Raw genomic sequence first — 27,958 nt, 5'->3', positions numbered from 1 at the left:
GAGAATGGAGATCGGGTATATACCAAAGAGATAACAACCCCACCAAAGAGTAGACAACAGCCGAAGGCCACCTATGGTCTTCAACGCAGCGAGGAAATCACACACCCGGAAGTTGTCTTTAGCTAGCTCCTAAATAAATAAAGTCTGCTTATTTTTAAATAGTCAATGCAATCAATTACAAATCGGAACATTTTACAATGATTTTAATCGGTTGACGACCACGGCAATTTCTGCCTTTATTTTGTTTCTTTTCTAAGAATATTACTGTATGATGTATATTTTGCATTTGGCTAGACATTTTTTCGAGATAAGGCAAAGTTGTGCAAGACATAATTTAGGTTTTTATCCATACAAAAAACCTTTGGTTTATGTGAGATTGCAAGAGTAGTAGTGCCAGTAAGAGCGTAGTTTCCCTTCATACAAATATACCTCTTGTTTCTGTGAGACAAGACACGCTAATTTGCGTCAGAAAGAATTAATGTTGTTTTTTACTAATTCATGTATACTAGCAAATCTTTTGTTTCTTTGAGATAAGGTAAGCATAGTTTTGTCAGGAAGAATTCAGTCTTCTTGTTCACATTGACGAATCTGTCGTAATCCTCCTCTTTAGTTTCTTTTACATTAGTAAGAATAGCATAACCTGCAATATCAGCCTGGAACGAATGTTAATGTATATCAATTCGTATCATATAGAAGATTAGTGTTAACCATTTCGTACCATATAGACGATTATAACGTTTGCATAAGAATGTGTACCTTGTGCACCAGTTGAAGTTTCCATAGTATTCTCTTAAACAGTGTCTCGACCATTAATAATAAACATTTTAGAACAATTTGATACATTCCGAATACAAAACTTTAATTTGAATAGGTATAATTTTTAATGTTAGCACTTTATCATATAAATAGATAATAAATGTTTGTATCTCAGGAATGGGAAATCGGTTGTCATATCAATCCATTTTCAAATGTGTCATATTTTCCTAAGTTCCTAATTTGGGAGTCGTGCATATCTACATTTGCTCGTAGAAACACTAAACCATTCAATGATGTACCATGGAATAATATGAACTGTTTAGAGCAATAAAATAGTTAAATAGTATCTCATATTCACTGGACTAACCTTTTGATAAAGATTACATGTTTGACAAATTTCATGCATTTATGTTAGAGAGGGTTGCACTTAATTGTGTCAATTTTATAAATATCGTGTCCATGCGCTAATCGTAGCAAACACTTCTAATATCATTGACTAAAATGTATTTTTTTAAATATCTATTTAAACAAAAGTAATATACTGTTAAATTGAATGTGTATATCAAAATGTCATTTCTTGATTACTTTTTATCTTTGATACGACCCCTCCAAAAGTAATCTACCCTTTGTAGGAAAAAATATATGTGTGGAATACCTGAACAAAGTACACAGTAATTATTTGTCTGGAATTTGAAACATTAAAGTTTAAGGTACGTTTAAAATTTATTATATCTGTCTGATTATTATGTTATTTGAGCTTCTTATTTTAGAGGTATAGTGCTTTATTGTCAATACACACTGCAAATTAATTTAACTGGTGAATTTGAATTAGATTATGATATTTTCGTTTTGCTCTGCTTATTTTATGAATAAAATATTTTTGATATTTATATGCACTCACTCAAACACTAATATACTTCCTGGTATGATACGCTTTCAATTACCTTTTTATAACCACGACGTTACTAAATCTGGCAGATTACAAGTACAATTTTCAACCTTAAATTGTCTCGTCTATAAAGGCCACAAAACGTTTTACTTACTTTGCATATATATAATGATCAAAGATAAAATCTATAATAGTACAGGTTTCAGGGTTTAATCTTGCAAATGTGACGTGTCTCATATCTGAATACTAAAACTGAATTGGATGCGAAATGATTTTTGAGAGAGAGAGAGAGAGAGAGAGAGAGAGAGAGAGAGAGAGAGAGAGAGAGAGACGTTAACAAGGTATTTGAAATGTTAATATTGTATAATCGATTGTGTATTTGCATTGTCATACTTAAATGAGTGTTATCTCTGATACGACCCCTCAATTTACCTGTATACTGCAATGTCATAAGTTGATGTAGGTAGTATTTACACAGATGAAATATTTTGCCTTTGTGCAGCACGTTCTTATCAAAAGTAATGAGAAAAAAACATTATCGACACTAATCAAATTATTTCTTTGTAGGAAAAGTACATTTGTGGAATACCTGAACATAGCACCTAGTAATCCTCTATCTGGAATTTAAAATTATTAAACCGTTAAGTACATTCACATTTAAGAACAACAGTCTGATCATAATGTTATTCAAACACATTTTTGTCTCCGGAAAATAATTACACCAGTGAATTTAAATTGTACAGTTCTACTTTCGGTTTTGGCTCTTTTTATTTTACATTGTAGACAAAAGTAAAATCACAAAAACAATGAACTCCTTGAAAAAGTCAAAAAGGAAAATCCTAAATCAAATGACAATATCAAAAGTGTAAACACATCAAACAAATTGGATACCAATTGTCATACTCCTGACTTCAGGTTATGAATTATTTCACCTAAATATATAATATGAGGTCAGTTATCAGAACATAATTAAAATCGGGTGGGTTACGAGTATCATTTTCAACCTTAAATCGTTTCGTCTATATTCGCTACAAATTGTTTGATATACTAACAGACATAGAATGACCAAAGTCTGTAAATCCGACAACACGTCTAAGCTTTGGTGTTTTAAATATAAAAAGACGTTATTAGATTGCAAATGAGATAATTGTCCACATGACATCAACAGACATAAAAGTTAACATTATTAGTATATTTTTTGTACGTCCTTTCGCAAAATGAATATTTATTTTTTTTAAACTCTGTATGTCAATTGTAAAACAAATCAAGTAAATTCTATTTCAAGGTAACATGCCTGGACGTTTGCAGTTTTTCGTATCTATTGAAACAAAAAGTTATAACGGGGTAGATGCTGCATCAAATGTACATAGAGTTTTACAATTCATCATTAACTACACCGTCGAGGCAAAATATATATTTCGGGTAAGATATGATGTAATGAACCTTTTCAATTCATAATTTCACCAACAGAATATTACAAAGAATAGAATAATAGCTTTCCAAGCAGTAGTCATGCAAGTGTTTTTGGAGCCACCCTTTCATACGAAAAATTGAAAAATCCCTATTCCAAGTTAGATTGGTTGACATTGTCTTACATTTGATTTTGTCTTTTTTACATGTTTTATACACTTTTGCTATCTGAATTACCTTGAAGTTCGAAATGTTTGTTATACTTTTTTTATGTAAATAAATCGATTTGAAAAAAGCAGAAGAAAACATAACAGGTATGTTATTCAGTCAATCAGATGAAAATAAGTTGACAATACCAATTGGATATTCAAACTCATAAGTCAATGCCAAATCGACAATGCGCCATACATTAATGAAAAGCGACGAACAACAACCCACAAAACCCAACATAAAAAAGTTATGAACAAAACACAAATAGAGGGTTATCTCGATAGCTCTGATAAGTTTAGCAGATCCTACGTTTATTTGGCACCCGTCGTGTTATTCATGTCTAGGGAAAAATCACTTCACGGTACTGAAGGGGCACCATGTAGATCTACAATAAAACTAAGATCATGTCCTATATCAATGCACACATGACACAACCCCGCCACATTATTTATGCATGTGCCTGTAATTCAGTGGTTGTCCTTTGTTTATGTGTTACATATTTGTTTTTCGTTAATTTTTTTACATAAATAAGGGCGTTAGTTTTCTCGTCTAAATTGTTTTGCATTGTCTTATCGGGGCCTATTAAAGCTGACTATGGGGTATGGGCTTTGCTCATTGTTGAATGCCGTAGGGTTACCTATAGTTGCTAATGTCTGTGCCATTTTGGTCTTTTGTGTATAGTTGTCTCATTGGCAATCATACCACATCTTCTTTTTTATATGTTTTATTTTCTCATCTCTTTCTATTAACAAGAATCTCTCAAGAGCCTGACTCACTCACTTGCTATTTTTTGCTTAAATCGTTCATTAATGATTGTTTTTACATTTCAATATGTATTAATGAGTGGTTTAACAATGCCATTTAAATGTTCATTGTATCTGTCACATTTTCTTCAAAAGCAAATAAATGCAGAAGAAGAAGAAGAAGAAGAGACGATTTTGAAAAACATAAACAACTTGTATAAAATTGCCCTAAAAGGGCAATAACAGTTACTCCTTAAGAAGACAATTGACAATTTTGGTCATTACAACTTGTTTTGAAGTTCTTACCATGCTGAACATTATTGCTGTTTATAGTTTATCTTTATCGTCATTAACATTCAAGATAATAAAAAAGAACTTCTTATTTGGCCCAGTAGTTTCAGAAGAGAAGATTTTTAAATTAGTTTTCGACGACAGACGACGGACGCCAAGTGATGGCATAAGCTCGCATGGGGTCATTCGGTTCATAGTGAGGTACAAATGGTGTTCTTGAATTCCTGAATTTGAGGTGTGTGTATTTATGATTTTGTACAAAATCATCGGTAAAGTAATAAATGCATTGCACTTTCAGGTTACTGGAGAAGCAAAAGTTATTGCAAGTAAGTTTTTTAACTTTATCGTACTCACTGGCTTACCTTCTGAAATATACACTTTAAAAAGTTATGTTAAACACGTTCACTATGTATTTATCGAGCTAGTAGATAGAGGTTAATAATCATACCTCTACATTTGATGTAACATATGTCCTTGAATTAAATTGTATTTTTATGCCCCACCTACGATATGAGAGGGGTATTATGTTTTCTGGTCTGTGCGTCCGTTTGTTCGTTCGTTCGTCCGTTTGTTCGATCGTCTGTCCCGCTACAGGTCGAGGTAGTTTTTGATGAAATTGAAGTCCAATCAACCTGACACTTAGTATACATGTTTCAAATGATATGATCTTTCTAGTTGTAATGCCAAATTAGTGTTCTGACCCCCCATTTTTCACGTTCCAGTGAACATAGAAAATGATAGTGCGAGTGGGGCATCCGTGTACTTGGCACACATTCTTGTTTTTATTGGTTTTATTCAAAATCATATTAACAAGGTATCAAATACAAATCGGTTGTTTCCTAGATATATGTTTATCGATGAAGCCTGGTGTAACATTGGTCTGTTAAACTATGCGATTATTTTCGCACTTTCTGTTATAGTTTTGATGCAAGTTAATGTCTGTATGTCAAAACAAATAGTAGTTAAATAAACACAAAATATATAAAACCTCAAAATTGCTCGTTACACAATAAGTGTTCTTCCAGTTTATGAAGTAGAAGACGATTCAGATGTAAACATGGTTACATCTCAAATTATGCAGATTGGTCCATTTAATGTGATTTGTACACCTCTTACTAGCTTTGAGAGTTGGGGACTTCATTTAGGACAACCTGTAGTGCCAGCTGAACGCAAATTGTCAGAAAAGAATGTCGTATGGTTTGAAGTATCACTGGAAAACAACGGTAAACAGATTTGTGTATATTAAGTTTAAAAACTATCATTTTGTTTATACTTGCCACTTATTGTGATCTTGTCAATGTATGTACATTTACTGTATACTGAATGTAAAATAACAAGAAATGTTCAAGGCTTTCTACCAAGTTTGTTGTCTCGGTTGAATTTAGCACTTTTTTCGTATTTGATTCGGGTTTCTAAATGTGTTGATTGATGAGTCAATGATAAGCCTTGTGTAGATGAAATTATCGTCTAGCATTAAATTATTAATGCGTGGTACCTTTGTTGAGTACATGTTTATACAATATAAGTTCAAACGTACAGAAACTGGTAACAATTTGCCAAAAAGTATTATAATAAAAGGGAAAAAATTAACTTGCTCTTATCTTAACAAGTACGTTCTGAAAACAATTGCATATGCACTGTAGTAATTCTGCTAATATTTTAAGATATGGATTAGTCACTTAAGCGCAATACATATTTGGCAACAACTCCTTGTTTGTTCGTGGTAGAATTTTTTCATTGTTGAACTATGTAAATTTAGGAGGTGCATGATTTTATCTTTTACAGTTTGAAGAATAAAGTGTCACGGAATATTCTGACTATAACTCCAATTGCCTTATTTATAACTAAAAAATTACAAGAATGGAGTCAGTAACCACATGCACCAAGTAGCCTATGAGTAATGGCTAATCACTAGATATACTGTTTTACTTTATATTATAGTCGCAACAAGACATGTGTAACATGTTGAGCAAGAGTTGCTCACCATAACGAATTACATAAGATTCTGAAGGTTTTTCATGTGGTTCGTGTTGCTTAGGGTTTGGTTTTGTATGTACAGTTGTGTATGTTTTTTTTTCTGTCTTTTTGTCCAGTTTTATCAATCCATGGTAACTTTACTCTTGACTTTAGATTTTAAATGTACTAGTATATATATTTGTTTAGGGGACAGCTGAAGGACGCTTCCAGGTGCGGGAATTTTTCGCTGCATTGAAGACCTATAGGTGACCTTCTGCTGTTGTCTGTTCTATGGTCGGGTTGTTTTCTCTTTTTAATACACAATTTTATTAGTGTAGACATTTTCATTTCAGCGTTTTTTAACTTGCTGTTAGCAATGGGATATTGTTAGTGAAAAAAGTTATGTTTTCCAATATCCAAAGGATCTTAATGTAACCGGAGTTGCCCTGTTCTTTAATCGGTAAAGTTGTGTGTTTGGTTATTAAATTTTCCTTTGAATTTAGTTATTTGATTTACACATTTGTTTTCTAAATCATAGATATTCTGTTACATATATATGTTAGGGGGTTCATTTTTTATTCTTTTTTTGTTTGTTTGTTGTTTTTATGTTTTGAGTCATACAATTTCAACTATATATGTTTTCCTGCTTCATTATTATCTCTTCCTTCCCTTGTGTATGCAATACAATGCAACTATATTATTGATTGATATATTTTTGTATTTTCCATAGATCTTTCAGTAGGCCAATTTCAAGATATGTGGAAACAAAAAGTGTTTACAATCAGCAATCAACGCCATAGTGGATACGAGATCGAGATTTTTAAAATACTCGGGGAAAGAAAGGTAAATGTATTCCCTTTTGCAATAAACATTATTAGCCACATTAGGAATAAAATTGAGAAAGGAAATGGGGAATGTGTCAAAGCGACAATAACCCGACCATACAGCAGACAACAGCCGAAGGCCACGAATGGGCTTCAATGTAGCGAGAATTCCTGCACCCGTAGGTGTCCTTCGGTTGGCCCCTAAAAAAATGTATACTAGTACAGTGATAATTGACGTCATACTAAACTCCGAATTATACACAAAAAACCAAAATTAAAAATCATAAAAGACAAACAAAGGCCAGAGGCTCCTAACTTGGGACAGGCGCAAAATTAAGGCGGGGTTAAACATGTTTGTGAGATCTCAACCCTCCCCCTATACCTCTAACCAATGTAGAAAAGTAAACGCATATCAATACGCACATTGAAATTCAATTCAAAAGAAGTCCGAGTCCGATGTCAAAAGATGTAACAAAAGAAAATAAATAAAATGACAATAATAGATAAATAACAACAGACTACTAGTAGTTAACTGACATGCCAGCTCCAGACCTCGATTAAACTGATTGAAAGATTATGTCTTCATCATATGAATATCAGGCACAATACCTCCCGTTAGGGGTTTAGTATCATACTATCATAAAATATATGAGAAGAACATAGCCCGTGTCATGCCAACAAATGGTTTTTTTTTAATTATAAAATGTGTTTAGTTCCGATGCAAAGACCCTATAACTGAATCAATATTAAAGCCAAAATATGCAATCTTTAATGACCTGGCAACAGTATCGTAACTATATCCCTTCTTAATAAGTCTGTTTTAAGGTTTTGTAAGCTCTTGAGGTGAATACTGACATTTTTGTGCTCTGTAAAGAATATTACCATAAAAGATTGGATGTGAAATACCTGAACGTATAAAATAAATGCATGTATTTTGAATAGCTTGAGATCCGTTTTTGCAGATTTTGTTTTAGGGCAACTGCAAAAGCTCTATTAGAAGGCTGAATTCTGATTTATATCCTATACATTGCATTTCAAAAGGATAATGATGATAAAGTTTTTAACGACCTTGACTGGCTATACAATCCTAGCATGGTTGAAAATGAAATATGATGAATAAAAATCCCCTGGCTTTTAAACAAAAAATATATATAATTTTATATTTCATGTTTGGTATATACATATTCAAACCACATCACCAGTTTAGCTTTTATTATTTTATTTTTTTCATTTTTTGGAAGTTTGTTCAAGAAGCAATTTGTTGTCGACATTGCACAATCATCATCAGAAAAAAATTTAGAAAATGTTTTGATGAAAGAGTTCATGTAAATACCAAAAAAATAATATATCACCTACCATCTGATAAAAAGTAGTTTTGACTGTATGCTGTATACACTCAAGTCTGCTGAAACATTTATTTCATTATTATTAACTTTAATATATTATTTTTTTTTCCTTTCAGTTATATGTCTTTTCCTGTAAAAAAGGGAGCAACGACTGGGAAAGCCATATGCGGCAACTACCAATCGAAGACAACCTATACAGGAAAACAAAACTTGTTACACAAATGTATTAAAAACTTAAATATCGCAATCCTATAAAACTATGCTTCAATCTAACATACTTGTAATTGGTTTTACCTTAATAAACTACTTTTAGTTCAGTCATGTCCCCCTGTGTAACTTGGTTTCAATCAACAAAAATATTTCAAGTATATGTACCCATGTCTCGTCACAAACCATGATAAATTAGTGGGTAATATAGTATGCTTTCTTAAAATCTCTTTCAATAAACAACGTATAATGTATTGGCAATCACAACTATGCTAAAAAGTTACAGTAAGAATCATATCTGGTATCTGTAACTTTTAAATGATCTGTTTTACATTTATATCGCTCCTATACTATACAAAACTAAAAACAATGGTGTTTAATTTGCAATGAAACTGGTCTTTAACAATACGACATATACATAAGTAATAATCATACGGTCTCCCTCTGTCTTTTAACAATTGCCAAAATCCTATCGTAAACATCACATAGAAAGTTATAATAATAAACAACATAACAAAATATAAAACAATTCAGAGAAGAAAACCAATAATATGATGAGTAGAAAATAATAAACGAAACCACATACATGATAGACAGCAACTAATTAAAACCGCTGAACCAAACAAAACATGGAGGGAAACAAAATAGTCCATTTTTTTCTGAATTTTTTTCTGGACTCAATTTTTTTCTGTTTGATTATAGGTTTATGCTGAATTGAAACATATATATATAGATTTAAAAAAAATCTTGCATCTTTTTGGGGATATCAATCCAGGAAAGTGGAAGGATTTCATGTTTATTGGAAGTGGTGCGGCCTAGTGAAAACAGCAAACAGAAAGTAGAAAAAAAAATGTTTTGACTTCAGGGTTACGTAACTTTTTTTCCTTCGTGGCATGACCCACTTTTTTTTCGATTAAATCACAATTTCACATTAGTACATACATGATATAAACATGAATTTTTTTTCTATGTAGCATTTTTTATTTGTTTATTTTCAAAGATCAGCTGTTTAGCATGTAAGCCTATGGAGCAGTCAATTACAAGACTGCAACCTGCATAGATCCGTTCAGTATGCCGGTATAATACCACGAGTTACGCCACTTCTGCTTGATTAGTTTTATTTATATTAACTACTATAAAATGCAAGGACGTATGGTAATTATATACACACAAACATGGTTGCCATACATTTTAACCTTAAAATGCTGTGAACCCTTTGTGAACATATTTTTCGTATTTGAAAATCAGAAACGTAAAAATCTTAAACATATGATAACCTAAAAAAGGCGATGTTGTATAATTGCCAACGAAACAATCCATATAAATGAAGCGAAAGCAAAAATAAACACATGCGTATTTTTGTTTTAATTCGTATTCTGTTGATATGTCCTACTTTACTATTACCGTTGGAGCTGGGTTTTTTTATATTATTATTTTCGTCCTAGTTACACTGTTAAACTCGGAATCGCTTCTATTACCATAGCTTTGTACTGTACAACATATCATTAAACAATTATTCATTTTACACAATGGTCACCAAGGTCGCCAACGTACATGAAGCTGATCATGATACTGCATTCAGTCTGTGTCGAGACAGTGTTAAAACTATAAATAAAGTACTACCGTATAAAGATTTTCATTAAAACAATTAATGTATCCTTATGTTTATTTTCTAAACCATGTGATATGTATATATATATATATAAATATCACCAGTGGCAGATTAACCGAGGGGGGCAGCCCCCCCCCCCTCACTTCTTGTCTAGAGCGAAAATTAATCACAGCTTGGTTTGACTTCTGAAACTGGCCGTTAATTAATACAAACGTCCACATACGTGATTAATGACAACTTATTGGTGGGTGTGTAAATATTGACACCTGTGTGTAATGTCTCTGCAAAAGTTTTAATGTACAATACATTTACATGCATGTTGATTTGAATAGTACGAATTTATATTGGTTTATAATACATTAAAACATTGTTATGACGTCATTCTATTGTTTTACCTGTTCTTTATTTCAGTGATTGGACTATCATTTACCTATAAGAAACCATTATGTCACCTTTAGCTGTCCAATATTTTTAAGAATAGCCCTCCTCTTTCTTAAAAATATTGGACAGCTAAAGGTAGCATAACTGATTCTTACAGGTAAATGATAGTTAAATCACTCAAATCAAAAACCTATTAATTACCCCAATTGTTTTCATCTTGTAAACATTAAATACAACCAAAGAACAAATGACAATTAAATAAAAACATTTTATTAAAGTCACTTTCCAATTCAATAACTTTGTCACTCATCAAAACGGTTTCTTGAGGAAAAGAAATCACTTTCAAATTGATTTTTAACACATCCAATACTTATATCACAGTCATTTTCTCATGTTTTGGGGTTGTCTCTTTTAAGACTAATTCAATAAGTTAATTATGCTCGTTGAAGTCTTGTTCTTTGGATTTTATGAATTTATTTCTTTTTTCAAAAGAGTTATCCTCGTCCGTCTTTAGGCTATCAAAATTCACCTCTGGTGTTGCTCTTATTTTTCCTAACATCAGTTTCAACTACAATTAAAAATGAATAAAGCAATGAAGTAATTATTTTTAAATTTGATAGATCATGCTACAATACAAGGGCCATGAACAAACTAAACCTTATCCTGTGTAGAAAGTGCGAATCTTGAACTTCTTTCATGAACTAGGGGACTATAATAGTTTTAATAATATTCAAGTTTCTAAATTGATTAAGAAGTATTGTTTTTTTAAGTCTGATATTATTGCTTAAATATGAATATAATGCTACACTTCGCTCATGAACCACGATGAATATGGAAAGTAGAATAAAGGAGCACAATACCGCATTTTATCTGTCAAATTAACCAATCGTGTTTCCGATTCGTACTTTTTTGCAGTGATCGTTTTATGAGAGATTTTTTTTTCAAAAGAAAATCGAGACAAGAATATATTTCGGTAACATTTATAAAACACAAAGGACTCAATAAACAAATAAACGAAAAAAGAGCGACACGACCTTGCAGTAAGAAAAAAAAAATAGAAAAAGGGGGGATGTATTCAGGTGGTACCGTTTGGGTACAGTCTCTTGAAAATTCCAATAAAATAATATAACTGATTGCATGTAGCTATTTCTTCATTTGTTCATATTAATTAATATGTATTTGTAATAAGATCGACTGCGGTGCACTCGACATGGTTCGACAAGAACCTGTTTCCATATCCTATTCTTTTTCTTTTCTCATTCACTTAGTAAAAATAAAACCCAAGAAGAAACAAGAAGTTAAAAGAGGAGAACTACATTTTGAAATATAATATATATAAAACTAACCATTGTTAGCTGCTTTGTCTATATCCTCTTTGTAATCCACACTGAATACTGTATCTGAATAGATTCCATTTAATTACACATTTGATTTTAATCCAAAGTTTGAAACAACACAATCACTAATACATGCAACGACATCTTTTTCTTCGTTTTTGCATTTAAAATATACTTTCATCACTTTATCCATTTTGAAACACAAACCGTATGTAATGGTATTCACGGAAACTATGAGCAGAAAATGTGAGTAGTCCTTGCGCACGTAAAAATCATGATACACATACCCTGTGTCTTATTCTTCATGTAGCAATACATGTTGTTTACCTTCAGCTGTACTTTCTTTTTGTCTATTTGTTTTAAGTTTAGTTATTGTTTAAAGGGGCCAACATGTAGGATATATTTTAATGTAAAGAAAGTTTATTCACAAAACAATTTTCATACTTGATGAAAATAAATCTTTGCTGGCTTTTCTTTTGTTTTAACTTTTATCGACGTGTTAAACAATGTTTTAAGTAAGATATAAGCCTCTAACAGTCCATTCTGTAAAATATTCTGTCCAATATTTTACAGAATGGACTGTTATCGGCTTATATCCCTTACATACAGATTAAAATTGATTTACAGGTGAAACTTCTGATCTGTGCTTTTAAAGAATCGGTACAAATATATGTTTAATGTTGATAATGGTAATCACATCTATATTTGGATATCTCTTCATTTCAAAATTTAGTACTCAAAAAAAATTATTTGCGGATGTTTTTTCTTATTTTTCTTCTTTTTGTGAATTTATTCAGCAACACATTAAATTGGCTAATTTTTTTTTAGTACCATACATGCACAATATTTGTTTTTTTTAAACCAGGAAAATCAATTGACAATAATCAAATGCTATCTGCTATCACAAGATCTACTTTGGAGCAGAATCTCGGACTTATACATTTCTCTGAAAGCATACAGTTCTAAAATTTGTGTATTTTCTTGTCTCAATTTAATTACCATGTACATGTATGAGGATAAGAATAGGTCCCCATTTATAAAGATAGAAAGAATATATAGATGATGAAATATAAAGAACATATGATTGATTGTTTCGTTGTTTAGCATCCAGTGGCAAATATTTGATGCATTTAAGGCAGGCAAATATTCAGTATAAAGATAAATTGTAAAATAAATAAAAGATATAGAAATATAGAAATGACGGTCTGAGCTCCCCTCCCCTAAAAAAAATCACTCGTACTTGCATATATTCATCTAAAAAAAACTCTGGATTCGACCCTGTTATATATGGCGTAAATCAAAAATTTCTGTGTTAGTTAAAATGCTTGAGTTCAATGGCACGTGCTAGTAATTAACCGGGTCAACAGGTAACAAAATCAATGATCCATAAAGCAAAAAGTACATGACTGTTTTACAATATACAATAAAAAGGTGCCGTAGGGCTAAAAGTTAAATAATTGATGAATTTGTATATACGTAAACTATTGGTATTTAAGCCGTTGATGTTTGATCGTCAGTTTTAATATATGCTGTATATTGTTTTATATTCAATAAAACAATAACATAATATCTGCATCTATTATAACTTATATCATAGATGTAATACATCTATGCTTATATATATAGTATGTATAGTTTAAAGATCTGTATACAACATCAAATATTTCTAAACCCGATACCAAAAGATAAGGCTTAATTGGTAATTAAAGTCAATACACAGCACAATTACTACCAACACTATCAGTATTTGATCATCTCAACGAGATTGATTTTCTCGCTTGAGCCGGGACGGGTCCCGGCGAAAGCGAGAAAGGCATACGAGTTGAGATGACCAATGATAATCTGTTGAGCGCTATTTAACCTATGACGACGTTGTTAATTTCATGCCAATTTCGCTAGCAACGCCACGTGATTGCTTAGTTTCTAGCGATAATTTTCTATCTCAAGCGAGTTGCATGGTATGACAAATATCACAAAAAAAGATAAAAGGAAAAATGCACAAAATAGCGATAACGACCTTTACAGGACGGTATTAAGACAGATGCTGTATCTGGTTGGTTTTTATACGCGGCGTTTTATTATGTAACAGGGCAGTTCAATGTTACAATAAGACTAACCAATTATGTTCTGTCAAGATGATAATTTGATATGGTATTGGTAGACTGTCAAAATTACGGTGACAACCAAATCAATTATTACAGAAATCATGTACATTTCACAATGACACTTCATGTAAAGATGAGACTGGCAGTTGTAAATATGGTTATGTACGTACAGCACTCGTCATTAATACCTAAGGAACTAGCACTAGAGGTGAAAAACCAGGACCTATGTATACCTCCTATTGTTATGACTCATTTTTTTTTTATTTCAACAGTGAAAGGGGGAAATTTAATTGGTTTAAATACCTTATCTATTTCAAAAACAATATTTGGCGTTTGTTATGAAATATCCGATGATAAAGACACAGCTTATCATTGTTATGAGGAAGCTTTACAATGTGATGGTTATATATGTGCTACAGCAGAAGCACGGAAATCAAAACTTTTAACAGATTAATTATACTCGTTTAACATCAAAAGAAGTATGTAAATAAAATCGGTCAATTAAGGTACAGCCAAACTGTGTAATACTTGGATGTGTCTTCATTCTTCTATATATATGAGGCATCTGAGGAGTCAAAAATCTCTACAATATTTTTTTTTTGTCTTTACCTGATTGTTGGGTTTATATGACTGTAAGAAACAAATTGGTGTAGGAATAAATCATATGGGGCACTTCTGTTTTTGTCTTTACCTGATTGTTTATATGATTGTAAAAAAAATAACTGGTGTAGAAAAAAATTATATGGGGTACACTTCTGTTTTTGCTATGGCCCTTTAAAAGTACCCAATTTTGATGATATTCCCATTTTTTCACTTTTTATCCATTATTGGGTTATTATCGTGAAAACAATCACACACACAGTTCCACAATTTTTTTTTTCATACTTTCAATAAAGATGAAGTGGACCAATCTGAATAAATTTTACTTACAAAAACTATAGGTAGGTGTTTATATCATAAAGTTTTATCATATTTTGATGCTTTTTCGTGTCAACTTTACCATGTTAATTTTGTATATTTGTGATTTTTTTCTGTTTTATGAACAAAATGCATATTATTTCAACTTTTTTGATATAAATGATTGAAAAAATACATCCCTAAGATATTTCAAAAGAAAAAAGTGATATGAGATGTACATGTTTCTTGTAAAATTACTTATTGTAAAAACGCATTTTTTTTTCTCACAGAGATAAGGTTAATTATGAAATTTATTAAATTCATTGCTCTTTTCCACCTGTATCACATGTTTTGGAAATAATTCTGGAACGAGATTTCAACGAGACTGAAACGTCAGAAGAATACATCCTTCATATATAACGATAGTACTTAATTATCATTTTTGTGACATGTTGAATAAACAGAACACAGATGAATATATTGTAAAATGAAATACAAATTTGCATTCCATTAGATAGACCTGGTACATTAAAAAATTCCATGTGATACATACACATTCTGTGATAATGCAATTTCGATCAGCATAAGTAAGGAAGATTCAACATGTTTTTCGTTTCTTTAATGTAGGATTCATCGTTTGGATAAAGTAATAAAAAGCATCCTATCAAATTTTGATGGTTTCGTAAAAACAATTAAAACAATATACATCTGTTTAATGCATTGATAAGAAATATGTATATAATTTATTTGTATGTTGATATTCTGTAGCTACATATTAATAAATAAATAAAATATATTCTAAATAGGAAAAGTCAAAAATAGTTCCTGATTGATTCGTATGTACATGTACCATGTCATGTTGTTAGACGATTTCTATAATTATCATGAAGATATGTAAACTCAACATGTCATTTTGGTCTTTTGTGAATAGTTGTCTCATTGGCAATCATACCACATCTTCTTTTTTATAATGTCTTCCAGAATTAAAATTGCGCACGCAACCTATAGATATAAGAAGATGTGGTATAAGTGCCAATGAGACAACTCTCCATCCATGTAAAAAATAATAAAAGTGAACCATTATAGGTCAAAGTAAGGTCTTTTACACGGAGCATTGGCTGACACTATACAGCAAGCTACAAAAATGTATAAAGGGTCCCAAAAATTACTAGAAATACATGTAAGTGTAAAACCATTCAAATAGGTAAATCAATGGTTTTATCTATATAAAAAACTAGAAACGAGAAACAAGTTTTGTCCACAAGACTCAGTAACAACGCTCGAATGAAAACAATTTCAAAAGAACAAACACGTTTACAACAACTTACGATAATTGCATCGATGACCCAAATTCTGGATGGTTTTGTCAAATACAGCTAAGTTAATATATTCCTGGGAAGGTTAATCCTACATATTTTGACAATTGTTTTAGATTCGTTCCCCTTTTTTATACATGACAGCGTTGGTGTTATCAAGACTTTTCACAACATCTGTTTAAAGTTGGGATAAGACGACAAATGTTCTGCACGTCAGTCCTGACATTGAAAAAAGACTTCATGCTGCCCTCAATCGATTATTAATCGCTCCAAAAACGAAATGACAAACATTAAGACACAACCGATGACAGAAAAAATAGCTTTGAAAACAACTACAGCAATAAGCTCACAAAAGATGCGCATAGTTAAACGCATACTGTTTGTTGTGCAGTTTTTTTAAATACTAGTTTTTCGTTTAAAGTTTTTTACCTCATAATTATATGAGGGTCTTGATGAGAGTTCCTCCATTTTGCTATTCTTCATTTTGTATGCCAATTTTCTTTATCCTTTATACTGTTTTTTCCGTTACTCTCTATTCATTATATTTTAGCACCGATTGCCCTTTATTCTCTAATATGTTGACCCAAATCCACATCGTCATATATGCATATGTTTATCCTAAATCCTGAATAAACCAGATCGTTGTTTTTTTTTATTTGAATCGTTTTACATTTAGTCAGGGTAACTAATCGGTATGGTTTTGTTCATGATTTAAGGCCGTATAATGTCCTATAGTTGTGTTTATATCCTTATCAATTGGTTTCCTCCACAACCTAGCAACATCTCCTTTGGGTTTTTTGCTTAAAAAATAGGAAGGTTACAATACATGTACCAACATGACCTAGCATTTCTTTGGATGCAGATTTAAACTGCACTGAATTACTACTGACTGGAGTTCCAAATTTCCTAATTAACATTTTGAACAGGTGTTCAATAACAACGTAAAAGTCATACAAGCCAAGTGTATATAGTAGCTATGCTGTTTCTATTGTCAGAAGTGATCAGGATGCATGAAGTGTATCAATTCCAACCTTCAAAATGGGTTTCTTCTTATGTGGTCTTGATTGGGTTTTTCGGAATATAGAATAATGAACCAATACTACAGAAAAAGGGTAAAAAAAAGACCTGAGTGAAACAGATTTAATAATATGATAAATAATAAGGGATTTTTTTTTTTTATAAAAAGTGACCTACAATACTGAACAATACAATTTGGAAAGACTGCAATCCAGAACCTTAACTATATAAAACAATTAAAAAGATGTGGTGGAATTAACTATCTGACTGACTTGAAATGACTGCAGATTTAAGGTTTAAAGGTCAACCTACATCCTTCAATAATGAGGAAAACCCAAAACTCATATCTGAGTGCAGCCTAATAAAGATGACACAATGTGTTTCCATTCAAACAAAACTAAAATGCTTTGCTGAGTGCAGCCTAATAAAATTGCAGTGGTAGAACCTGGAATGGGTGGTACAAATTTGGACACAATATTGAAGATTGATACTATGTGCATTTGAATTGTGATCCCAATTTGACCTAATTTATGTTTCTCACACGAAATTAATTTAGTCAAAGATTTTACAAATCAAATACATTGCAATTGATGATTTCTTTTTGAAGCTTTTCAAAAATTTTAGATTTGAAAAAATAAAATAACAAGAATGTGTCCTCAGTACACGAATGCCCCACTCGCACTATCATTTTCCATGTTCAGTTGACCGTGAAATTGGGGTAAAAACTCTAATTTGGCATTAAAATTAGAAAGATCATATCATAGGGAACATGTGTACTAAATTTGAAGTTGATTGGACTTCAACTTCATCAAAAACTACCTTGACCAAAAACTTTAACCTGGAGCGGGACAGACGGACGAACGGACAGACGGACGGACGAACAGACGGACGGACGGACGCACAGACCAGAAAACATAATGCCCCTCTACTATCGTAGGTAGGGCATAAAAAATAAACCCCCTAAAAACAGTATGACAACCCTTTCAAAAATGTTGATCCCCCTTGAAGCATTAGCCATCAAACTCAACCTGGCCAGTCCTTATTTTGATGTATGAAACCTTGTCTTTAAATTTGAGAGAAATCAATTGTCTTAAAATTAAGTATTGTCTTGAAACATTAAAAATGCTTGTTTTTGGATCCTTTGTTGTCCCCTGGTGAATTCCTGCATGTTTGGGGCAATTATTATTATAACCCAAAAACTGAGTCCAAGCCTTCCTTTCGTGATATATGGAAACTTGTCATACAATGTCAAATTTCCAGCTGACTTTGCAACCATAAATGTCCTTTTTAAATACATCATACATGTATTAAATGGAATAGAATCATAATCATGCCGTAACAATTAAAAGAAACAAAAGTTACATTGCCAGCATTATTTAACAGTAATATCTAAATATGATATTAAATTCCTGCATCTGATCAGCATTTAATTAAACTGTATATTTAACTGTAGAAGAACATAGCCCTCCAAAAAAATGACCCAAAATGACAGAACTCCAACTTAAGAAACTATATACAGTGGCAAATGTCAAAATATTAGGAAGGAATCAGTATCACTGGCCGATCCAGGGGAAGGTTTAGAGGTTGAAACCCCTGTTTTTTGGACGATCAATACATTTGAATGGGGACCAGAGGCTGATTTAGTGGTTGGAGATGGGGCAGACCAAGGGCCCCCCTCCCCTTTTGAGATAAAAATATAATAATAATTGATTATATTGGGAATCACTGAAGTGTAACCAGAGCTGGCCACTTTTAGGCAGCCAGTGGGATCCCTTAATGAAAATTTCTAGATTCTCCCCTGTGGACTTATAGTTGGTACACCCCCCATCCCCTTTTTAGAATGGCTGGATCCGCCCCTGAAAATGCTGTGGCCATGCACAACTTTATTATGTATATGAACATCCTACAAAATTATAAGAGATAGCCGGACAAACAAAATTATGCATCTTAATTAGATCATCTTACCACAGGAGTTTGAAATCCTATCAATAAGGGGATAAAATATACCCTTATTGAAAGGATTTCATTACGGACGAACAGACGAACGGACAGTGGTATAATTATATACACCCACCCTCTATTTTGTTACGGGGGCTTAAAAATTATCGATTCGCTTACGCACACACTTATAAAATATGTACATGCATACGTACTATATATAGTCTGCACGTGCTTGCGTGTTTAAGGTTTTTCAGTTGTCAAAAGACACCTACCTTTCTCAAAGTTTCTTGTTGTAATGAGCCCAATTATGCAAATCTAGAGAGCTTCGAATGTATTTCTCTGTTCCGCGCACGTTCCGCGTCTGCATTTTATGATAATAATCGTCGGTGAAATTTTAAAAGCCGAAGATTATAATAAGACGTAGATTTTTAAAGAGCCGAAGATATTGAAAAGCCGTAGATTTTGAAATTTAAAGCCGTAGATATTGAAAAGGCAAAGATTTTGAAAAGCCGAATATATTGAAAAGCCGAAGATTTTGAAAAGCCGAAGATATTGAAAAGCCGAAGATTTTGAAAAGCCGAAGATTATAAAAAACCGTAGATTTTTAAAGAGCCGAAGATTTTGAAAAGCCGTAGATTTTGAAAAGCCGGAGATTTTGAAAAAGCCGCAGATTTTGAAAAGCCGAAGATTTTGGAAGATTTTGAAAAGCCGAAGATTTTTAAAAGCCGAAGATTATAAAAAGCCGTAGATTTTTAAAGAGCCGAAGATTTTGAAAAGCCGTACTAGATTTTGAAAAGCCGAAGATTTTGAAAAGCCGTAGATTTTGAAAAGCCGAAGATTTTGAAAAAGCCGATGATTTTGAAAAGCCGACGATTTTGAAAAGCCGAAGATTTTTAAAAGCCGAAGATTGTAGAATTTATAATAATCGGCGGGATTGTCAAAGCCGAAGATTTATTTGTATCCATGTATTTCTAAGGGGAAAAAATAATAATAATAATAATAATCGGGGGGTTCACTGTGGCTTTCCATAATTTTTTAATACTGAAAACGTTTTTCATTTTTACGTTTTATTTTTGACGGGAATGAAATAAATCATATTTTTAAAGATCAAAACAATACGAGTCTAAAACTCTTGAACCTGTATTTGATAGATACAAATCTACTGTTTAACGTGAAACAAGAATTATGCTTGTAGGTTTGATATAAAGTATTTGTTGGAGAGTTTATATAACAAGCACATATTATGTTAATATTCGGGAAAACACGAAACTGAGGTTGCTATAGCGATAAAACTAAGTCGGTGACCCCCAATTTTTTTCATCATATTTTGTTCCTCAAATCATGAAATACCTTCACACAAAATTTTAAGGAAAAATCACTGGTAGAAATGAATAGGCTGTTTGGTCTTTAAAATAATACAAGACTAACAAAGGCCAGAGGCTCCTGACTTGGGACAGACGCAAAAATGCGGTGGGGTTAAACATGTTTGTGAGATCTCAACCCTCCCCCTATAACTCTAGCCAATGTAGAAAAGTAAACGCATAACAATACGCACATTAAAATTCAGTTCAAGAGAAGTCAGAGTCTGATGTCAGAAGATGTAACAAAAGAAAATAAACAAAATGGCAATAATACATAAATAACAACAGACTACTAGCAGTTAACTGACATGACAGCTCCAGACTTCAATTAAACTGACTGAAATATTATGATTTCATCATATGAACATCAGGCACAATCCTTCCCGTTAGGGGGTTAGTATCATACCATCATAACATATATGAGAAGAACATAACCCGTGTCATGCCAACAACTGGTTTTTGAATAAATGTGTTTAGTTCCGATGCAAAGACCCTATAAGTGAATCAATATTAACGCCAAAATATGCAATCTTTAATGACCTGACAACAGTATCGTAACTATATCCCTTCTTAATAAGTCTATTCAAAGGTTTTGTTAGTTTTTGAGGTGAATACTGACACCTTTGTGCTCTATAAAGAATATTTCCATAAAAAATTGGATGTGAAATACCTGAACGTATAAGAAGTCTGCATGTTGAGCCATATTTACGAATGATGTCCTTATTCCGATGATAAAATTTAGTAAATGTTTTGACTAGTTTGTGATATCGAAAACCCTGGTGTAATAATTTGTCAGTAATACATAAATTTCTCTCGTTAAAATCTAAAACATTGTTACATACACGAGCGAATCGTAAAAGTTGAGATATATAAACACCGTAAGATGGTGACAAGGGAACATCACCATCTAAAAATGGATAATTAACGATAGGAAATGAAAAATCATCTCTTTTATCATAAATTTTAGTATTCAGCTTTCCGTCAGTGATATAGATATCAAGATCGGGAAAAGGGCAGTGGTCATTGTTAGTATTAGCTTTATTTAAAGTAAGTTCAACAGGATAAATTTCTTTAATATACATACTGAAGTCGTCAAGATAACCATGCATTGCTCCTGAAACGGCACTAGCACTTTTGTTGATGGCAAATAAAAATTTCTGTGGTAAGTCTCATTTGGTGATATCATATAAGAGACATAGGCGACAGTATTCGTGATTAATATTCATGTATTTGACATAGTACATTTTTGTTTATGATCAAACACATCATGATCTACTTAGACAAAAATAGATGAGCTTAACTTAACCATAATGACTAAGCTCTTGATTCAACAGCTTTCTTTCGAACATTAAAACTCGAACGAGAGACTATATTAGAAAATATGTTTTAAGGAATATAATATTAATTTTGAGGAACATACTTCATACAGAGGTGAAGCTGGAATAATGCTAAAAACTAATCAAAAGACCGATGTACAGAAACTTATAAAATGATTTAAATCTAGAAATTGACAATGAGATCGGTTCAAAAAAAAATATTAATGACACAAGAGATGATTTAAATGTTTCAGTTGCAAACTCATATATTCTATGTAGCAACATAACAACAGCGCAAATGAACGGAGGATGAAAACACATTTAGACCCCCATTTTGGTTTTAATTTGGCTCACTATTCCCTAGTCTGTAAAGCCCATCCAGAGCCTCAATCTGCTGTAGATTAGGCTCATCATTCTCTACTCTGTAAAAACCATCCAAACCCTCATTATTCTCTATTCTGTAAAGCCCATCCAGACCCCCATTTTGCTGTAGATTTGGTTCATTATTCTCTACTCTGTAAAACCCATCCAGACCCTCATTTTGCTGTAGATTTGACTCGTTATTCTCTATTCTGTTCGTTATAGTAAGATTGACATTTGCGTAGGTCTGTCTTGCACTTGAATACCGCTCGGTGTTTCAGATTAATTATTTGTCATTTGGTTATTTGTATTGTTTGGTTGCTATTCATTTGACATGTACCCCCATATCTCAGTCTTTTTATTATTTTGAAATTTTGAAAAAAATGTTATTAAAACCTTTTAAAACCTGTGCTTAATCATTTTACTATAATTTGTACTTCCTGAAACATATAAGTATTCATTATATATTACATTATATCAGAACACACCTGCGATAGCGGCGGGTCCTAACTGAATAAAAATATCTTTAAGTTATTATTTGTAAGCCCCATTTAAGCCTGGATTTTAAGTGTTGGTATTTTCATCTGATACAGTCATGGTGATTATAAGATGCACAATTTTCTTTTCTTTCAAAATCTTTCAGTTTGAACCCGGAGACTGACTTGGAACTTATCAAGTATTAGTAGTAATAATTATTTGGAAACAAAATAGCCTGTAATGCATTGAGTAATATTTAATCAACAACATTGTCCTATATATGCTTCTAAAACTAAAGACCGTTTTTGTTTTCTCCTGATACATTTGGAAAACAAACAGGCCTTGAATTGGTAATTTTTAATCAACAGCATTGTCCAATATTAGTTATAAATGAGGTTGAATTCATTGATTCGCCGTTTTAACGTTATGTCGGCTAATAAATTTGAAACTGTACCTACGCCTTTTTTTATGTCTAGATTTTTAAAATTTGTATTATCATTTCATCAAGTCATGCTGATTAAATTAGTACAATAGGAAAATTATTGTACTTCATATCCCATCGGGGGCTTTAGTGAAATAAAATGTCTTATGTCTTATGTGTTATGAAATAAGTTTCATAATAGAAAAACATAACAACATTATATAAATATTCTCGTTATGTTTTGTTTTAGGTTGTCAAGTCTGAACTAATGCAGTTGTATACAGTACAATTGAAATTACACATAAAACCAGGACATACATTGAATCACTAATACATATAGAATAATAGGTAGTTTCGTTTTTGATACTGACTATATCATGTGGAATGTCTGGATGCGCCCGTTAGGGCGAGTTGAGATATTCCACATGATATAGTCAGTATCAAAAACGAAACTACCTATTATTCTGTTCATCGGTAATTATGACGTCACACACTGTATTGCCTAATATTTTCAGTGATACAGCCAGTACGTTTATACTCGAAAATATAAGGCAGTAAAATCAAAGGGCAAATATACGAATTACCGATAAAATGGGCTAACAATTACATTGGAAACCAGCGATATATTTGAATTCAGGGTGAGATATAACAATGTTAAGAATCTCCATTCGAACAATATTTGAGGGTCTTGATGGGGGTCTTTCATTTTGTAATCTTTAATTTTAAGGCCTTTTTGCCTATATTTTTTTTATACTTTTTGCTGCTTTATACAAGGAAAATATTAAAACCAAGAGTTCCAAACGATGATATGTTAATCAAGTCGTAACTACAACCCCGTTCCTCTTTTACGAATGGGACCTACCGAATTAGACTATTTACTGCGTTATAAATATCATGAGCAACACGACGGGTGCCACATTTGGAGCAAGATCTGTTAACCATTCTAGAGCACATGAGATCAACCCAAATGTTTGTGGGGTTCGTGTTATATCTTATTGTTATATATGTTGTCTCGTGTGTATTATCGTTTGTCTTTTTCATTTTTAGCTATGACGTTGTCAGTTTAATTTTGATTTATGAGTTTGATTGTCCCTATGGTATCTTTTGCCCTTCTTTTATAATCACTTTACAATTAATGACGAAACAAAAATTCTCGACTTTTCACTTTCTGATTCTAATCTTTTAACATAGGCTCATTGCTAAATGAGTCATATAAATTTGATGATCCTTTACGTTTAAAAGACTACTTGTCAAAAATAGAAATTTTCTTTTTGTTCCAAGAAAAGTGCATTTTTAAGATGGGTGTTAAATTGAGTTTCAAAATACCGTGGGGACATGACATTGCCTTAAAAACTGAAAATTGTATTAATTTTTCTCTTTCATCTCGCTTTTAAAACAAGGTTGATCTTAAAAGGATAAGATACTAGGTAAGTTTGAAAATAACAGAAAAACATAATATTAACTGAATAGTTCATATTTCAGACTTTTCATATGATATTACAACCAAGATGACATATTCGGATTTAAATTGATTTACTCGTGTAACAAACTTGTTCCATCTTGTATATATTTCGTTTGCTTTATTGAAGCAATACTTTAAAATTTAATTAGAACATATCAGGATTAGTTTCATGATGTACAGTAATAGCTGACATAGGTGGAATATTTCCCACATGACATATAATACATACTATCAATGACATCGGGTTTTTTTCGTGCTTCTGTCACAAGTTGAATATAAATCGCGTCAAATATTTAACAGTAGCGTTATTTAAATTGTATCTGCGCCCCTTTAGTTCTATCTTTTAATGCGTTGCGAATTTTGGGACATGAATACCCTAGATCTTCAACTGTGTACTGTATTTTGCCGTTATGGTATTTTAATTCGAGTGTCACTGATGGGTTTCAATGTAGATGAAACGCGTTTCTATCGTACTTATTAATTCTAGTATCTATTCTGAGCTTTGTGCTTTCTGTATTAAACAAATTATGAAAGCAAACCGTACAGTAAAATAAGACCAAATACTCCATATAGAGAACTACAATTCCTTAAAAGTTTGTTCGAAATTTCAATATCGAAACTAGCTATTATCGACAAAAAAGCATTAAGTTCACACTTAACACTTAATTACCAGGGATCAATTTTTTTTTTTTATATTTTATGGTTACGTTTTTAAACTTAGGAATGTAGTTTGAATAGGCATTATATTTTCAGATGACAAAGTAATATTTTTTACGTATGAAAAGTAGTATACACAGAAATATGACAAATCTTCATAAGATTATCTATCATTATTTGAAGTATTAAGACCATTGATATTTCTTTTGGTTTATATCCTACCTACTTTGGGTTTTTAGGTTTTATTTCACCCAATGACGTATTATTAAAGTGTTGACTTCTATAACATGTATTGGCTATATATATTTATATATAATAAATGAATCAATCAAATTCGCCACATGAAATAATCTGCGTGATCAACATTCGTGACGATTTCGCATTCCTTTCTTTTCTAGAGTTATCTTTCCTTTAAAACTTTTAAAGGAAAATACGTTTTAGAAGTGCATACACATATATATTGATAACATTTCCACCCTTTCGTTGTAAGTACGTTAACATTTAAATATCAGTGTTTTGTTATTTTGTTGTCTGTTGTCTGTTAATGGGATTATACAATTCCCAGTGTTTTTAAGTGCATCAATGAAATGTAAATTATTTGCATTAATGAATTTAAACTTCGGTTTTATACTTTCGTTGTTTGCTCGATTGATTTCATAACGTACATTTATGTGTGTAATACTATTTAAATCTTCTATTATTACATTGTATAAATCATGTTTTGATTTGCATTCACCCCGACATTAGGGACGACATCAAAAGTTCAATGAAGGATAAAAAACTTAATTCACATAGTTTTTTCAACATCGAAGTGCTGACTACTGAACTTGTGATACCCTCTGAGTCGAAACGTCCGCCAGCACTGGCATCTATCCAGTGGTGAAAATAGTCGTTCAATAAATAGTTATCAAAGGTACAAGAATTATAATCTAATACGCCAGACGCGCATTTCGTCTACATAAGACTAATCAATGACTCTCAAAAAAGTATATAAACCACAAAAAAATACGAAGTTGAAGAGCATTGAAAACCAAATATTTCAAATCCGTTGGGTCAAATACGGCTCAGGTTTTCTATGCCTGGGATAAAAAAAAAAATCCTTAGTATTATAAAAATTCAAAGTTTTGTAAACAGGAAATTTATAAACATTACCATATAATTGATACCCATGTCATCACCGAAATACTTACTGCTGGGTTGGCGATATCATCGGGCATCGACCTAGTTGTGTAACTAGTTATCAAAGGTACCAGGATTATAATGTTGTACGCCAGACATCAGTGACGCTCAGATCAAAATAGTTATAAAGCCAAACAAGTACAAATTCAAAGTTTTGTAAACAGGAAATTTATGAAAATGACAATATAATTGATATTCATGTATGATTATGTCTCAACTTTCATTGTTTTAATCATTGCAAATCGACTTTCTTGAACAAACATAAAACCGTATTTGTAAGGAATATGTTTCCTAAGTATGCATTTGAATTTGTCTAGCCACTGCAATGGCTTGCATAGATATAAAACAATATGAATTGTGAAAGTCCGATTTAAGATGGACATGCCTGAGCCTATGCGTTTCTTCTTATCTATCAAAATAAAAAATGAAAACGGAATTGATGTTGAATTTCTCCTACAAAATGCTAGCCGAGCAATTGCAGACAAAGCAACATATAAATTTAGGGTAAGGTATGATGTATTTACATTTTTTTAATCAGTCGAAATAATATAAGTTATATAAAAAACGTGCATTCTGGAATTTTACTCCAAAGAGTAATTATAGCTTACCACATACGCTCTCGGAAACATAATCGTAGAAAAAAATGCAAAGTTTAGCGAAAAAAGAAAAAAAAACATGAACTACATTCAACATTATAACATCTCTGAGAACAATATAAATACTGCAAATACATGATTTAAATCAATTTTAAATCGTCAACAGTCGATTTAAGGTATAGGACTGACAAAATTGTAGTGACACAAATGCGAGTTAAATGTCCACAAACAAAACCGATTGATCACTATCCTTTTCCATAGTGATTCGTACAATGTTTTTGAGAGGTGCTTTTAATGACCACTGTTTATTTTTTTTTTCTTCAAATATTTGTGTTCTGTTTATTTTATCTGTTCATCTCCTTTTATTAAGTTTAGTATTTAGCCTTATTACTTTGGTATCAGCTTCTTTGTATTCAGAACAATAACATATTAACGAAGTAATCCAAATGTTTTGTATATGTGATATCATGGTCTGTTTGGGTATCTTATCGTCCATATTTTTACAATTGAAATTAAGAAAAAATACCAAACAACATATCGTTAATAAAACTACAAATGAACTAGGCGGAGACATTTCAAAGAAACATTACAATGTTTTAGTCGAACATACATTGAAAACGCCTTAGCGGAAAAAAACCCAGAAAAAACAAACAAAAAGTTGTTAAAGTTTAAAAACAGAAAAACTAAAGACTGACCAACAAACCACAAAAAATGTCGATGATTTTGGGTAAGAGTCTGTTCCACATGAGATTTAAACGTAACAAATATATTACTAATATCAATGCAATACTTTCAGGTTATAGGAGAAGCAAAGATAATTGCAAGCAAGTTGCTTATGTTAGATCTAGTTACTGATCAATCGTCTAAAATATTTACACTAAGAATTCCTAA

At 31.8% G+C, this 27,958-nt stretch overlaps 1 protein-coding gene and 1 long non-coding RNA gene across 4 annotated transcripts; both read left to right on the top strand.

Annotated features, from left to right (window-relative positions):
• Positions 1-1,364: 1,364 nt before the first annotated feature.
• Positions 1,365-8,742, top strand: LOC139499422 (uncharacterized). Of its 3 annotated transcripts, none has more exons than XM_071288099.1 (7): positions 1,400-1,466; positions 2,213-2,250; positions 2,931-3,067; positions 4,598-4,625; positions 5,325-5,522; positions 6,986-7,098; positions 8,542-8,742. In XM_071288099.1, exons 3-7 carry the CDS (start codon positions 2,936-2,938, stop codon positions 8,653-8,655), a joined length of 585 nt encoding a protein of 194 aa, XP_071144200.1. In that variant the 5' UTR covers positions 1,400-1,466; positions 2,213-2,250; positions 2,931-2,935; the 3' UTR covers positions 8,656-8,742. The 3 variants fall into 3 exon arrangements, with proteins under 3 accessions (XP_071144199.1, XP_071144200.1, XP_071144201.1); XM_071288100.1 differs by having other exon boundaries at positions 1,428-1,466; positions 2,213-2,285; XM_071288098.1 differs by lacking the exon at positions 2,213-2,250 and having other exon boundaries at positions 1,365-1,466.
• Positions 8,743-25,706: 16,964 nt separating this feature from the next.
• On the top strand, positions 25,707-27,891 carry LOC139498133 (uncharacterized). The gene is made up of 3 exons (XR_011657823.1): positions 25,707-25,777; positions 26,847-26,975; positions 27,864-27,891. It is a non-coding gene; the product is annotated as an uncharacterized lncRNA (long non-coding RNA).
• The last annotated feature ends 67 nt before the right edge of the window (positions 27,892-27,958 follow it).

The sequence above is a fragment of the Mytilus edulis genome, chromosome 12 (genome assembly GCF_963676685.1).
Source record: "Mytilus edulis chromosome 12, xbMytEdul2.2, whole genome shotgun sequence".
Taxonomy (NCBI): Eukaryota; Metazoa; Mollusca; class Bivalvia; order Mytilida; family Mytilidae; genus Mytilus; species Mytilus edulis.
This window is presented reverse-complemented; position numbering and strand designations above follow the sequence as displayed.